The following is a 16181-nucleotide window of genomic DNA, read 5'->3' as shown; positions in this document are numbered from 1 at the left end:
CTAATGTTCGGCTTCTGCCAGAGAAAGCAACGAATCTCACGAGTTTGTTTGTTAAAGAAATTAACAACGACGCCTTTTCGGTCCCATCTTACAGCCTATGATCAGAAAAAGACAGTAAGTCCACATCAATTACAACAATTTCTGTAATTATTGTAGTTACTGTATTCATTACAGTTATTTCGACATCTAATTTTGTTCTTTTGTTCTACTTTTTCTTTTCTTTTCTGGTGCCTAAGTCCATTCATCCCACATAAACACAGAAAGCATATGATTAAAAATGAATATATATATATATATGAAAGAAAATAACAAATCAAAGTTATTAGTAAACCATTTTTATTACAGATTATTTCCAAATAAATGCAAGAAAATTTAAATCTCACATTACTCTTTCTGAGAAATGGACTTCCTTAGTCTATGACCACTAAAGTCCTGTGCAGGGTCTAATTTTGTGGTATCAATCCTTATGTTGCATTATTATACATCATTTATTAATAACCCTCTTCCTCTCTGAAGGGATGCCTAATGCCAGCACACGCCTGAAGCACGGCAGGAGGGCTCGAAGGCGACACAGAGAAGACCCTGCCAGGAACGAGCTGGTCTCGAACTCCCTGGAAAGTGCTCAGCAATGCCTGTTAAACCAAGATTACGGAACCGCGTTTGTGCACTACCTGCTTGTACTCAATCTTGCACCTATGTTTAAGGACTTTGCAAGGGTAATGATTGTTTACACACTTTGGGCTTTCACCGGCAACATTCTGCGCACATACCTCCGCCTCAGTCATGTATGCAGCAGTCTGTTTCCAGTGCTGCAGAATAAATAGACGTCCAGTTGTGGAAAACAAAATGTGACATTTCCATTTTTAGGAATCGTTCAGGTTCACTCTGTTCAAATGGACGGAGGAGCTGAACTCTGTGGGCCGCATTCAGGACCTGTTTGACTGCTATGAACAAGCGCTGGAACTGTTTCCTGCTGATGAGGTTATCTTAAACAGCATGGGCGAACACCTGTTCAGGTATTGTCTACTAGCATCGACTCACCTGTAATTACAAGGTTTACTTCTCATCTTAAGATGTCGTTTCCTTCCTTCTCGCATCCAGAATGGGCTTTAGAGATGAAGCTGCAGGTCACTTCTTTAAGGCCTTGAAGCTGAGACCAGACTACCCAGAAGCCAGAGAGAACTTCTACCGGGTGGCCAACTGGTTGGTGGAGCGCTGGCATTTCTTAATGCTCAACGACCACGGGAGGAACCGGAAGTATCAGCAGGCCATTCAGAAGGCCGTTCAGAGTGGCTGCAGCACTGTACTCGATATCGGCACCGGCACTGGGATCCTCGGGTGAGATGTGTTCATGGGAATTAGGAAATATTTTATTCTTTGAGTATTGCCACTAAAATGAAGCTGATCTTTAGCAAATGGAACCCACACTCGTTATGCCTTTGGTTGCATCGAGTGCAGGATCTCTGTTTTACTTTCCTCACTTCTTTCTTTCTGTTAAGAATGTGTGCTAAGAAGGCGGGAGCTGCTGAGGTGTTTGCCTGTGAACTGTCCAAGACAATGTTTGAGTTGGCCTGTGAGGTGATAACTGCCAACGGAATGGATGGTGGCATCAGAGTCCTCCATATGAAATCTCTGGATATGAAAGTTCCAAAGGACATCCCTCACAGGTACATTCACGCCCTTCTATCTTTGCTCAAGAACGAAAGAGTGCACCTCATGTTTTTTTTTTCTTTTCCCCATTTGTTTCACGCTCAGGGTGTCCCTGGTGGTGACAGAGACGGTTGATGCAGGACTGTTTGGGGAGGGCATCATAGAGAGTCTCATTCACGCCTGGCACCACCTGCTGCTACCACCACAGGTCACTTCCATTATTCAACATAACCAGAAATTGGAACCTTCAGTTTACGTTGTGTGATATGAACTTTTCAGGGATTTGTTTTGGCAGCATACAGGGTTGGGAAAACCTCCTAAAAACTTTAGAGAAACAGTTGGAGTTTTAAATATTGATAATGCTCTGCTATATTTCACCATTCCGGGTGTTTGCTCAGAGGACAACAAGATGTTTCATCTGCACAGATGTACTCCTTGTCAGCTCACAACTTAAAAAAGAAAATCTGTATCCTTAGAAAGTTTTTTTTTTTTTTTTTTACATCTAAAAAAGTGCAAATCTCCTTTTTTTTCTCCGAAGAGAGAGGAGAATGAACTCCAGGAGCAATCGGCGACAGGACGAGTCATTCCCGCCGGCGCCACGGTGTTTGGAATGGCTGTCGAGTGCCTGGAGATCCGCAGGCATCACAGGTAGGCTCTGGAGTCCGTCTGAATTTCTGCAAACGGGCGACGTGTGTCAAATGAAATATCAGAACAACAACCAAAAAAAGTTTTTTCCGACAAATGCTAACCTGCCAAGCAAAGACGAGGTGATCTGTTCTCACGCGGCGGCTCTGTGATCAGGTCGCTGTTTGTTTCATGCGCAGGCTTTGCAGGTCAGACGTGGGCAGTTTGTCCATGGCTGGAGCCGGGGAACTGCGCAGCCCGGTGAGCTGCAGCTCCGAACCGGATGAGTCCATGGAGCCTTACACTACGGAGAGGCTAAGCAGACTGCCGGGAGGATATAAATCCCTCACAGAGCCGTTCACAGCCCTGAACATAGATTTCAATAACGTGCAGGTGAGCCGGAAACTAGGAAGACAACACTAGTTTACCTCTCAGGCTAAAATCAGTGGACGCTTATTATTTAGATCAAGGCCTGCAGGGATTGCTGCCCGACTCAAACTCTGGCAGATTAAATTCTGCCTGAAAGCGCCGCTGGGAAAGTTTTCTCAAGATGCATCGCAGAAAATATTTATCCGCCCTCGAGAAGCCGGTGCTTGTGTGATAATATATCTCGTGCTTGGACTTAATAGCACTGCTTTGTGATCCAGTTATGTCGTACGCCGGTATCCTTGCAGGAACTGGAGGGGCTGAGCTCCAGGGAGGTTCAGAGGGTCCGTCTGCCTGTCACTCAGGAAGGGGCGCTGGATGCTTTGGCCGTGTGGTTCCAGCTCCACCTGGATGAGGAGAACAGCCTGTCTACCGGACCTGAGGAGGACACCTGCTGGGAGCAAGCCATCTACCCGGTACACACCCCCAAAGGTGGGACTTATGTCTGGCAAAAGTGATTTTCCAGGTCTAATTTTCAGATGAATCAGCATCTCGTCCTGTAACTGTCGCGTGGTTCGGCCTGTTAGATGAGATGCTATGAAGTTAAGTTTATTCTCTCTCTCTCGCTTCCCACTGTTTATCGTGCATTTCCACCTCACACCACACGAGGGCAACGACTCCTGATGAAGAAACGCAGGAGAAAGCTGCTTTTAGCTGCATTAGCTCAAATATAATCATCAATCCCCAGTTGAAATAGCGCCGGTAATTTATTGTAATGACTGTTAAATCCCTTCCGTGCTCGACAGAATCAACGCTAACGCCCACTGACATCGGGCTTTTGTCTTCGGTGGGAAAAGGGAACAATGGGATTTCACTCCTAGGTCAGACTATTGTCTTCAGTCTCTGTTGAGCTTGAAAGGGGGAAGCGTCAGGGAAACGGGGGTAGAGAAACATTGTCCCAGGCCTCCGTGACGCTACACAACTGAGAGAGGAGTCACACGTTCGCATGCTTCTATCAGAAAAAACTGATTACTATGTAAAAGTTCAAAACAAATTTAAAGACTTGCAAGAAGCATGAAAGAGAGACTGATATTTGTTCAGCCATTAACATGGCAAGAACTTCAAAAAGATGTTCCCGAGCACTTTGTGTTCTTTGCGCTCCTGCGATGCCAGACCTGCGTCACCTCAATCGGCGCCGGCGGGAGGCGGCGCGTTCCAGTTGCCGTTGCAGCGCCGCCCTTCACACGGGGCTCGGCAGCCTTTCGAGGCACCGGTAATTGGCGAAGGCAGGCGTCAAAGGGAGCCGTCACCTTTCCCGGTGATCGCCGACATCCGTTCCCTGTGCGCCGCGATCGCCTTGTGACACTCTTTAGTGTTCATGAAATTCGTATAAGCAATAAATATGCACCCCCCCCCCCCCCCAAATGCCTCCGAGGAGCCAAGCGCTGACATGAAGACGTGAACAGATGTTATCCCTGTAGAAATCCTTTCTGCGCTCGTGCCCCTCCCTCCGTGCTCCAGGTCCCCTGAATCTCATTTCTCATTTGGGCTCACCTGCTCCCCCCCCCCCCTCTGTCTCCTCTTAAGGTTCCGCATTATCGGCTTTTGTCAAGCCAGTTTTATTGAGCTCAAACCTTTATCTACCTTTAGACCTACTGCCAGCTTAGCTTCTAATAAAATTGTCAGCATGAGAATCGTTCCATTGAAGCCTCCATAGTTCTTCTGAGTCACCGGTTTCTGTCCTTGTCCCCTTTCAGGGTTTCTCCTGAAACCCAACGACGAGCTGATTGTCGAAGTGTCCTGCCGAGATGCCTACCTGAGGCTCTGCAGCGTCGCCGTGCGGAGAGACGGCCGTGAGCTCTGTTTGAGCACGGGTCCGGATTCACAGCGCCCAGGAAACCCCGCTTCAAATCCGAACTTGGAGGCAGAGCTGTGCAGCGCGCTAGCATGCCTTCAGACTGACCAGAGTCGACCCAAAGACTTCTGCATGCTGGAGTGCTCAGAAATGGCTCTGCTGAACAATCACGACTACCATCAGAGCTTCTGCAGAGCGCTAGCCAATCTGGTCGCCCAGCTGAAAGTTAAATATCACGACCAAGGGCAAGGGCCGCGTGTTCGGGCCGAGTCCGGGGACTCGTGCGACCCGTTCTATGTCCTCGATGTGTCCGAGGGCTTCTCTTTGCTCTCCCTCATCGCCACAGGCCAAGGTGACGTAAAGGCGTACAGCTCGGTGGAAAAGAACAAACAACAGGAAGTGCTAAAGAGGCTGGCTCGCTCCAATCGCATCCCAGAACAGCATTTAGAGTTCTGGCTCAACCACGTGGAGGATGAGCGGGGGATGCTGCAAAGGCCGTCCAGGGAGAAGCTGTGGAGCGCCATCATTCTGGACTGTGTGGAGACGTGTGGTCTCATCAGACAGAAGCTAATGGAGAAAGCGTCACTGGCCAGGTAAGGGGAGGCCGCGGGAGTCGGACGTGCAGGTTTCTGATTGTCTTCGTTGTGCCGTACCGACATTTTGGATTAAGATCCATGTCTACTTTGCACGCGAGGTGTCTGCTGGAGGACGGAGGGCGAATTTTCCCTGAAAAGATTGTGGTGCACGGGATCCTGGTGGAGTCGGATACGTTGCTGCTCGAAAGCGCCGTGCAGGGTCAGGAGCCAACGCTGGGATTCAACATCGCTCCCTTCATCAACCAGTTCACCGTGAGTACGGCGTGCCCCCACAGGAAGTGCGCAGCCTCATCAGATAATAAGATCTGACGCGCTACATTTGAACTTTTATGGTTTGGTAATTTTTAACAGAAAGATTTTGACGTTAACTGTTCAGAATGTTGCATGAAGTCAGCGTGCTGCGCAAACAAGCTTCCTGTAAAGATTTATACATTGTCCTCACTAAAGGGGTTTACAAGAAGATGTGCAAAGCAAACTTTGATCCCTGCAGGAAGGAATATAGCTGCACTGTTTTATTATCATACCTATATCTGACCAATCGGTGCCTGACTTGGTTTTACCAGCTGACAGTCAGCTGACGTGTGTGACTGATGTCTGTTTCCACACATCCCTTTGAAATCTTTGTCTTTATTTGTTCTAGAAATGATCTCTTTCTTTCTTTCTTAAATTTATTCCAGCATCATGTTTGTGCTCTAATTCCACGGGTCCCACTCGAGACGGTTCGTTAGTTTTAACAGATGTCGTCTTTGAAGCCCCCCGGCGGAGGGCGCGACTGTCACGCAAGACGCGACGCACAATTTGGACCGAGACATTCCTACCTGAATCCGTCGGCACACATTACATCAAACGCCTCAGAGGGAAGAGGCGGCGGTCTACACAGCTGCGGCAGGGAGGAGGAAAGATTCTTTTGTTCCGCTGTGAAGGAAACGGTCACACTTTCTGCGCTGCCGGTTCATCCCTTGGCACATTTATGGAGTTTGGAAAAGCTTGTGTTGGAAGACTAGTTTCCAACTCTCGACCAGCGAGAGGCTGATTATCCATTGAGTCAGTATTAGTCAGAACCTGATTCTAAATATTAATAGTGTTGATTATGCTCTGATTCCATCCATTAGCTCATCTTTTTTTTTCCCTGACTGGTGATGCTAATCCTTACTTTATCTGCTGCTAACGAATCTCCTGCTTCTGTTTATCATTTAGGTACCGGTCCATGTGTTCTTGGACTTTTCCACCCTGGAGTGCAAGCATCTCAGCGAGTTTGTGGAGCTCTTTGTTCTCGATCTGATGGAGGCCACGGCAAACTACACTGACAGAGAAGTCAAGGTAAGCTAGGCTATAAAGAAGGGACCGGACTGCTGTGACTTTTATCTGTGCATTGAATAAAGATTGTAATCAATCCCATCGTTGCTTCCCAGGTCCAGGCTACCGCTGCTGGAAGAATAACAGCAATCCCCTTCTGGTATCGCATCTGCCTGGACCAGGACATCAGCATCAGCACCCTCAGCCACACCTCCCACTGGAAGCAGGCAGCCGTCGTTCTGCCGGAGCCCCTGGAGGTGCGAGCCGGCGATTGGGTCAGCCTTGGCGTGAAGCTTCACAAGAGCACCATCTCCATCTCAGCCCGCATAGAGAAAGTACCCGGACCGATGGAGCAATAATGTCCTGTATTGTAGGTTTGCAACGCGGTTCGTGTGTGTTTGTTTTTATGTATCAGAGGTAAAAAAAGGAAATTCATTAAATACAGTGTATTTCTCAGATGCCATAGTTCTGCTGCTCTTCGGATCGTGGATTAGATCGGGATGCTTCCCGATAAAATTGTGTAGAATTTCTATCAGTGAACCTTCAAGTTATGCTTTTGTTTCAACATTGATTTGAGAGCATTTCTAAATTCCCTATGAATATAACAAAAGTATAAAAAAAAAGATGGCAGCTGTTGATCAGTTATGAACACAGGTGCTTTTATAAATGTTTCATTTCAACAAGTTTTTTTTTTTTACATTACCTCAATGCAGAGAAAAAGAAATGAACAAAAATAGAGCTGATCTGTTTTATTGAGGCGTCTTGTCAGATGAATCTACTGTAGATTAAAATGTGCCATGTTTACATCAGTTTCATTTCGAGAAATAAAATCCTGTAAGGCAACATTCTCGAGCTGGATATGATGCAGATTAATGCTGTTGATTCCATGCATTGTCTGACACAAACTGATATCAAACATTAACGTGGGTCCCTCGATACAAGGAATACAATGTCCTCAAAAAAAGGTGAATAGTAGTTCATCCTGGAATAAAACCTGATCTGACCGAGGGACAACATAAAGAGTGAGCCGTACACAGAGCAGTCAGACTTAAATATGTACCGCTCTTAAATACTAAAACCATCGAGAGCTAAACTGCATTAACGTTGATTCTGTCTCACATTATACTGTCACTTGGGTTACATATTTCCACAGGCAAAGCTTGAACTGAACCGTCATCCATACGAAAAAACATTTCCTGCAGGTAGGGACGAAAACATAACCAGATAATTGTACGTCGAATGTGCTTTAGTGTTAGAGTTTCTTTACAAGACCTCATTCTGAGCAACGTATGCTGTATGAGATAAAGAGGAAACCTGTTTCTATTTCAGAAGTTCCATATCTCTCTTAAACCGAACACAGATCTGGCAGCATCCACTGAACCAACCATGTTAGAGACATTAATGCTGCAGACATTTCATGTTACTGACAAATCACTTCGTGCCACAACTTCACTGGTTTTGCATTTTTTTGTCAGACACTTAATACTCGGCTGATGCTCCCTTTAAACCGGCAGTCTGGTTTCACGTTCCCTCTGTGCGGTAGCGTCTGAAGGAATGAGGCAAACCCAAGTGGGCCCTGCCTGCATGTCTGCTGGCTAGGTGATCACAATGAGATCTGCTTCTGGTGGCTCGTTGGTTTGGTTGGTCCTTTCTTCTTCTTCTTCTTTGTATCCTTCATCCCATGTGGCCGAGCTGAGCCCAGCGGGAGCTGACAAAGAGTGAGGTGTGGCAGTTTTGCCAAGACCCTGGTACTGACCTTTGGGCGACGCAGGGTTGGATGCTGCCTCTGTGATGGCATCTTGGGAGCTTGAGGAGAGCAAACCAGATCGCTCACCGTCATTCTCTCCCTCGCTAAAGTAAGACTTCCTTGGACGGCCCATGACTGTTCTCCCTGTGAATGAGAACAACAAAAAAAGACTTAACCCTTTTCCTGATGTGGGAGAAACAAATCAGTTAGAATACACGTCCGTAGACGGGAGCCACCTACCGACATTGCGGACTTGTTCGGAAATGTCCGCTCTGACGTCAGAAACGTCCCACATTGCCATGAAGGAGTCAAAGCAGGAACCCTCCTCAGCCTCCTGGATGTAAGGCTTGTAAGTGAAGCTGAAGTGATGAGCAATGGCTGCCAGGAACATCTCCACACAGATGATAAAATCCTGAGGGGATATTTACAAGAAGAAATGGAACTACGTAGGCAATCTGGGTTTGATGGATCAAACTCAGCACACCCACGTCTCCCTGTTCATCTCACCTGTAAGCCAGTAGCTACATCCTCCACGCTTTGCCAGTCCCAAGTCCGTTTCTCTGAGATAACGCCAACTTTCACCAGCAAAGCAATCACCACAGCTTGCCTGGAAGAGTTTCCACAACAGCCACGCTCAGCAGAATATGAAGGATTGCAAGAATATTCCACCAATACACATCACAAATACAAATATCCAGGACGTGTCATTAAGTCTGATTTACCAGAAAGAGACAAACACCACCATTTTGACACACAAGAACTTTCCCACTGGTTTGATTGGACCCAGTTCATCTCTCAGAGCCCTGTAGAACAGCACCAGGCAGTACATGGCAAACTAGATCAAGGGAATGACAAATGTAGTTTATTAAAAATCAACGTCCACCGTATGATCACTCAAAAGAAGCAATATTACCAGCTGTGATATGTTGTTGAAGATGACCAGGTATGTCCATGCGTTTTTGGAGCTAAAGTTGCCTTCGTCGTAAACTCCGGACAGCTGACAGATCCTGAGCAGCAGAGAACACCGTTATTGACACAGATAATGAAGTTAAAGCTGTGATTGAATCAAATTAAGTGCATGAGGAGCTCACTTACAGGGCAATTACGGTTGTGACGGGTCTTACGACCGTGTACTGCAGCACTCCCAGTTTGCATCGCAACAGTAAAACCCTGCATGCAAAGTGAAAGCTATTCAATGTAAAACCAAAACCCGCTCGTGGAGAAAATGCAGAATTAATTTAGTGCAAAGTAAAAAATATAAATAAATCATGATTTGCTTACTTTGTTTACCATAAAACAACAACAACTTACTCTCCCATTGGCCAGGGCGGACAGCAGCAGAGGGGAGGCAGGTGTCTCTGCTGCTCCTGGACCTCCAGCATCAACACCAGGCTGGGATACTGATTCTCCAGGTAGTTCAGCAAGAAGGTCATGAAGTTGTAGATGACATAGGCCTCGTAGCACTCTCTGCACGTGTCCACGTAAATGGCTATACTGGGGTATTTTAATGCAATCCACTGTGAGATGTAAAACAGCAGGAAGCCGTTTTTAAAAGGTATATATTACATCTATATACTTTAGAGACTGTGTGGGAGGGAAAATGACTCTGATAATAGAACGCACAACTCACACTGTCCAAGCTGTAGATCGGGACCATCCATAATATCCTTAACCAAAAAAAGAGAACATAAAAGCACAGATCATTGGACCCCAGGTTCAGGACTTCTTTCTTACATGACATAACTGTTGACATCTTTACCTGATGATAGGTTTCTGAAGCTCCGGCTGGGTGTAGTGAACCAGATGCTGGAGAATGCCCCATAATGATATGGGTATGGTCATGAAGACAAATATCCCAGCAATAAACCATGCTTTATTATGAGTCCCAACCTGTCATTACACAAGCAGCCAAAACAGTGAACATTTAACACAATGATGCTGGAATACAATATATTATTAATTAGATAGATAGGAAGTGTTCAAACTGACCTCTGACTTCTGCAGTTCCCAGATGCACAGGGGCAAGACGACTAACAGTAACAGTATGTAGAGCACAATGACCAGCGGCCGGATCCATCTCCTCCAGTTCCCACAGGAACAAGGCATCGTCACATGAAGAAGCTATCAGGCCTTTGACCGCAGAAGCTCAGCGACAAAACAATAACAAATGCTGCTAGCACACGAGAAACCTAACGTTAGCTTCGCATTTTGAAAACTTAAAAAAGCACAATGCGACCAGAGGAAACCACCCAGTAGTGTAATCGTGCGCTGCTTCCTTCCCCAATATTAAATTGGACTCGTGCGAACAAGGGCGCTGGACAATTACTGTAGCTCATATGACTCGATTTTTAGCTGGTCATGTGTTTCGCCATGTAAACAAATCGGATAATCCAAATCCCGAGAGAGCCTGAATGTCTCACGCGATAAAATTAAACTCTCGACAGATATATGAACCGACACTGTGGATGAACCACGTCTTAAAAGCCTTTAAAAATAAATTTAGAGTGATAAAAAGTTTCCTGTAAAGTCATTACTTGAGCTTTACTTCCTGCTGTTCTCTTCCGGCTACAATGGAGAACGCGATTGGTCGTGAAGAGGAAATTAGCCAATCAATGAACAGGGTAGTATGACGTCATCATAGCTTGGTAGGTTGTTCCGCATTCTCTTTGCTATTTGCTATTTGGCCAACAGATGGCACTGTGAATCAACGATTAGCAACACACAAGACCAATGACGCGATTTCCAGTCAGTAGTTTATAAAGGGAAAGGCCCGGTCGGACCGTGCTGTTCTGTCAACATGTTCTTTCCATTTCGTTCTCTCCTAAACTGTTCTGTATGAATCTCTATCAGGCCAATCGATGTCGTTTTGGTTGGGCCTTTTATGGTATTGTTTAGTTATGACGAGCAAAACACTACTCCAATTTCAAATGTCTGGAATATCCGTCTCGTCACATGTTATTTAAATTACAACAAAAATATTTGCGCCTTTGAAGAAAATAAATATATTTGTTTTGCCTGATCCCAAAGTAGGCGCATAAATAAAATTAAAAAAACTAAAATAATTCTGTATTATCAATGCCATGCTGCTGAAAGAGGTAAAGCCCACCAAAATCCGCATCCATGGCAAGAAGAAGAAAAAACACCATAACCTTGAGCCACATGTGCTAGAGTATCTCTGTGTCTGTGTGTCTTCTTATAAAATGAGGGGAGGCAGGGCGTTCCTGTTTGTTGCACCGTGTCTCCACGAGCCCCACAGTCACGGGAATCACTGGTTGTAGAGGGACAGATTGTTCATGAATTTTGAATCGATCCTTTTGGCTTTTATGAATTAGAAATAGTCTTCGCCAGAAGTCGTGTGAACGAGTGCCATTGACGGATAGCTTGGAGGGACGGCCATGCAAAGTGGCAGAAAACAGGGCGCACCCATGTAAGGGCAGGGTCGTTAAGTATGGGCCCAAAAATATATTGTAGCCTCAAAAATCGGGTGAAGTGGCTCATATGTGTCCCGCAGGAATCGCTCAAACTGCAGAAGGCATCAGCAGAATGGCTAGGAAGGAGCTACAATAATAAATCAATGCACAACGGAGGACGAGACATACTGTCCTATTCCCGTAATGCCGTGCACCTCCTTTGTGAGAGGAGTAAACACATCAGAAATGACATATTTATTTTTAATTTGTCTGCCACAGGCCTTGGTGGCAGTGAATCGACTCACAAACTGTTCACTTCAGTTCACCCGTTCCTGAAAGTCACCGGTGAGTTACAGCGATAGACAAGCGAGACCTTGAGTTCCCTCATGCACAAAGATCAATAGTTCTCTGAAAAAGCATCTCCTCAAACTCTTCAGAGGACACGACCTGTAAGAATCTATGAACTGTCTGTGTATCCACATCATGTTCAGTAGAGACTGGTTACAGAAGAATATCAACGAGCCTGAGATTCACTATATATGGTGATGACCCCTCCGCTGTCATTTTTAATTAATTTTCCCTAAATATATATTTAAATATATATAATATGACATGAATAAACATATATTTGAATATATAAAATACGGCATGAATAAATATATATTTAAATATATATAATATGGCATGAATAAATATATATTTAAATATATTTATTTATTCATGTCATATTATATCCAATCAGAATTCAACGAGCTTGTGTTGCCAGGTTGTAAGAAATCTGTCCGAGGCCTTCAGAATCAACGAGAGTGAACGGGCACATACAGTTGATAGATAGCTGCGATAGCCAATCAGATCACGAGTTGGGGCCTTGTAGCTGGCCTCACGTTGAACGTGACACGTACGTGTCCTGTGATTGGATGCTCACCTGTGAGAGGGCAGAGCTATGCAGATCGCCTAATTAACACCTGGGCCACACCTGGGGCTCGTTAGCAGAAAAATCAAATTTATATACTTGCTTTTTTCTTTAACCCACAACGGCCGAAGGAGGGGAAAACGTAGATTTGGTTGCAGATATACTCGCAAGACCATTTTCAAGACGGACCTCTGAAACGCACAGATAAACTGGTCAACCAAGTCACTGAAGTCTCCTTGAGGAAAGAAAGGAGAATGGATTTTGTGTTGAAATAAGGCCGTTTTGGGCGGACAGCCGTTTCGGTGAGTGCATTTTATTAATTACATTTTTCATGTGTTTAAGTAATTTTATTTCATTCATATCAAATCAAGGATAATGAAATAAAATGACAAATATAAAAAAAAAGAAAAATAAATGTTTCTTGCTCTTCTGCGATGTGTGTAAATATTGTGGCGCGCCGACGCAGCTGTGTGGTTGTATTGGAAGTACGCAAAGAGGCACAAGTGTACAATCTTGTTAAAGCTTGCCTATTCTTGGGGGGACTTATCAAAATGTTTTGGACAAATTATTTTAAATTCCCTTTAATTTGTACGTTTGACAGTACCACTTATAGTGATATGTTTTAATTGTTGATGCAGATTTTTAAATGTGATATTTTTATATTAGATATATAATGAAAAGGTGTTATAGTATATCATTGTAGTCCTGAGAGGTAGGAATATATATGGTAATAAAAGTAGGAACGACTGTGACACAGATCTTCTGCAGCATCCACTGCGGGCTTGAAACAATTGCTAAAAATATGTTTGAAGAAAAAGAAAGAAAATTTGGAAAGAAGAGAAATAAACTGGGCAGCTTTTTCCCCCTCATAAGTTCTCCCATAATTACCGGTAGATCCACTGTTATATTGTACGGATCTTGCTTGAATGAAGCAGTGGTTTTCCTTGTGAGGCACTTTTCCATGTCGATGAGTCTTGAGCATATTTACTGTATCAACAAGGAAATGTGGATGAGCTCTGCTCGGAAAAGCTCTTTAGACCTTTGAGACCTTTGCTTTCCCTCTCGCACTCGTCTCTTTATTAAAAGTTACTGGAACTCTGAATGCAACATGATTTCATATCATGACTATGAACCAGTTTCACAAGGTTTATGAACTGGCTGAGACTTATCGCCGTCCCGCTGAAACAAATGGCAGGCCAACAGCCGCCACAATCTTCTGTTGCTCTTGGGCAGATTTCAGCTTCGTGTATGGGATCACATGGGTCTGCTGATTGTCTCTTAAGAGGCAGAGTGCAACTAATCTTTATTTAATGACATTTAGTGATCAAGGCAAAGTAGTCGCTTAATGGTGAGAAGCTGCCACTGACTCCCGATGCTGCTTTTTTAGTGGATTTGACAAATGCATCTTAAATTAATGTGACTCCATTTACAGCAAACTGTGTTTTACTTATGACCTTTATGACATTGTTTATAAGAAACCAGAGGCCTGTGACATGGAAGCTTAAAAACAAAACAAAACAAAAAAAAAGTCAAATGAGTAGTCATAAAAGGTCGCTTTCCTCGACCTCTTTTGGCAACACGGATGAGAAGAGAGTTCAAATTCCCACCGTCCGATCTGTTCACATCCTGTCCGCTGACAGGAGCAACCCTTAGGGCTCAGTTTCCAAGCAGGTCACAGAGCGCTTCAAATCACTCCCAGGCGCCTCGTTCTCCCAGACGCAAATGAAAAACAGAAGTGGCCTCCTCGACTTCCCTGAGAAACCAATATTAGCATGATGGTGGAATAAATCTCCTCGCTCCGCGGAGTGGACGGAATGGGAGAAATTGTCAGGAGAAAGTGATTTATTTGGAATAAAGCAGAAGCATTAATATGAGGTTAACATTTTAAATAAATCACATACAAATATATGAATTCCATTTTCTTACGGGTTGTTGGTGAATTGCTTTCTATTCATAGTGGTGAAAATGATGGCGTACGCAAACCGCCTCCTGTGTAAACAAGTGTGCAAAACGATTCCACACAGCGTTCACGCTCATGCTAGCGTGCCATCCAAAACACATGTTAACATGTAGTCACGTCAAACAGGAAGGCAGTGCGGATGTTTGGTGTCTGAATATGAAGAATAGCTTTTAACAGTTGTTGTTGTTTTTTGCTACAGTCAGACCATGGTTAACTTAGCAGAACCTTAAACTGAGATTAATATCAAGCGTGGTTACACACACACACCCTGTCACAACCTGCTGTGTTTTTAAACCATGCTCAAATTACTTATTAATATTTATTTTTTTTATTCTTTATTTGTCAGATTTAACAATTTAAGTGATGGGAACAATTCACCCGAACAAACCAGTGCACTTTCATATATAAGATTCCCATAATATAAAATAAAATGGGCAAAAAAAACAAGGAACATGAACTTTCTTCATGACATCGGGGAGTGACCATAAAGCCTTTAACTTTTACAACTCAAAATAAAATTTAAAATGTTTTTTTTTTTTTTATGTACCAGTATGTCACCCATTTCCCACAAGATGCTTGAAACCAGTAGTGTGTGTTTGTGTGAGTTTCATAAATGACTCGCACACAAGTTCATATATTGAATGACTATGCCGGCCTGCTGCTGAGGAGTAGCTGACAACCAGAGCATCAATCAGCTCCTCAGCGTTCCCATTTTGGGCTGAATTAAACAAACAAAATGGAGAGTGCTTGTTAATTTGTTAAGCTCAGCCAGAGCTGGCTGTTTTAATGCTTAGCTACGCTAACCACCTCTGGGCTGTAGCTAAACATTTACTGTACAGACATAAGCCTGCTTCCGGCTTCGTAGTCAAAAAACTACACCTTCCAGGATTTGGAGCATCTACCAACACCAATAAACATGTTTACCTCATTACACAGGTAATGTAGTCCAAGTAAAATACACATTGTTACTGCAAGATAACACTTTATAAAAGTGGACACTAAATATGAATATATAATGTAAATATCCCATAGATGATGTTGGCATAAGTAGTAAGTATTATGGATTATTCACAGTGTTTAGAAGAAAAAAAAGCTAATCCCTGTCCGTTTGTGGTCTGTAGTGAACTCAGAGGTCATGGAAATATGGACTTAAGTACCAACTATATGTTGGTTCATTCTGAGTCAGGAAATCTTTAATTTACATGAATCCAATCTTCTGATCAGCCATCAAGAAGTTTGGAAGTCTGTGAATCTCGATTGCATTAACCAGAAATATCATTTTTTGTTCAGTCATTTGGGTTTCGATAAAATACCAGAAAGTGTGAGCAAACATTCCTCTAATTACACCACAAAGTATCGCAATGCGTGACGAGTAAGAGCCAAACCCACGGCTCAGCCTCTCCTGTGTTTAATGGAAAATGAATTGTTGCTGGAGTTGGTAACACGCTTTCCTGTTTTCCACCATCACTGAGTACTGAGCACTCCTGGGGACGGCGCATACTCACGTTCTCATCTCCCATCATTCCCTCTGACAGCAGGCAGTCTGCTTTTTCCTTCCTGCAGCTTCGTGAATCCTTCCCAGAAGTGTTGCCCTTTAAAGGATTAGCACACTTAGCTACTGATTGAGTGTAATTTGCTGTCTTTGTTCAGCTGCTTCCTGTCTGACAGTCCCCCTCTTCGTCACCCTCTTCTTCTCACTACAACATCGCTGTCCTTGGGGTGTGGGAATTGAAGAAGTTTGTTTTAGGAAGTTTTGCCTGCTGA

At 44.1% G+C, this 16181-nt stretch overlaps 2 protein-coding genes across 2 annotated transcripts; one reads left to right on the top strand and one right to left on the bottom strand.

Annotated features, from left to right (window-relative positions):
- Positions 1-518: 518 nt before the first annotated feature.
- Positions 519-6991, top strand: prmt9 (protein arginine methyltransferase 9). The gene is made up of 12 exons (XM_068750749.1): positions 519-716; positions 868-1016; positions 1102-1338; positions 1500-1667; positions 1756-1858; positions 2189-2298; positions 2475-2667; positions 2949-3132; positions 4398-5088; positions 5190-5343; positions 6289-6411; positions 6504-6991. The coding sequence occupies exons 1-12, from the start codon at positions 519-521 to the stop codon at positions 6744-6746; spliced, it is 2553 nt and encodes an 850-aa protein (XP_068606850.1). The 3' UTR covers positions 6747-6991.
- Positions 6992-7121: 130 nt separating this feature from the next.
- tmem184c (transmembrane protein 184C) lies at positions 7122-10337 on the bottom strand. The gene is made up of 10 exons (XM_068750750.1): positions 10124-10337; positions 9894-10024; positions 9765-9801; positions 9446-9651; positions 9230-9304; positions 9048-9141; positions 8857-8969; positions 8642-8741; positions 8375-8546; positions 7122-8278 (listed from the first exon to the last, which is right to left on the bottom strand). The coding sequence occupies exons 1-10, from the start codon at positions 10238-10240 to the stop codon at positions 7983-7985; spliced, it is 1341 nt and encodes a 446-aa protein (XP_068606851.1). The 5' UTR covers positions 10241-10337; the 3' UTR covers positions 7122-7982.
- Between the last annotated feature and the right edge of the window lie 5844 nt (positions 10338-16181).

This window comes from Brachionichthys hirsutus, chromosome 17, assembly GCF_040956055.1.
Source record: "Brachionichthys hirsutus isolate HB-005 chromosome 17, CSIRO-AGI_Bhir_v1, whole genome shotgun sequence".
Lineage (NCBI taxonomy): Eukaryota > Metazoa > Chordata > Actinopteri > Lophiiformes > Brachionichthyidae > Brachionichthys > Brachionichthys hirsutus.
This window is presented reverse-complemented; position numbering and strand designations above follow the sequence as displayed.

What these genes read in the sequence shown, in the direction of transcription:
- prmt9 (XM_068750749.1), top strand. Translation starts at nt 519, where the DNA reads ATGCCTAATGCCAGCACACGCCTGAAGCACGGCAGGAGGGCTCGAAGG. An exon ending in ACCTGCTGCTACCACCACAG is followed by an intron (nt 1,859 to 2,188) that starts GTCACTTCCATT and finishes TTTTCTCCGAAG; the next exon opens with AGAGAGGAGAATGAACTCCA. An exon ending in CCTTCATCAACCAGTTCACC is followed by an intron (nt 5,344 to 6,288) that starts GTGAGTACGGCG and finishes TTTATCATTTAG; the next exon opens with GTACCGGTCCATGTGTTCTT.
- tmem184c (XM_068750750.1), bottom strand. Translation starts at nt 10,240, where the DNA reads ATGCCTTGTTCCTGTGGGAACTGGAGGAGATGGATCCGGCCGCTGGTC. An exon ending in TCAACAACATATCACAGCTG is followed by an intron (nt 8,970 to 9,047) that starts GTAATATTGCTT and finishes CCCTTGATCTAG; the next exon opens with TTTGCCATGTACTGCCTGGT. An exon ending in CGAACAAGTCCGCAATGTCG is followed by an intron (nt 8,279 to 8,374) that starts GTAGGTGGCTCC and finishes TCTCATTCACAG; the next exon opens with GGAGAACAGTCATGGGCCGT.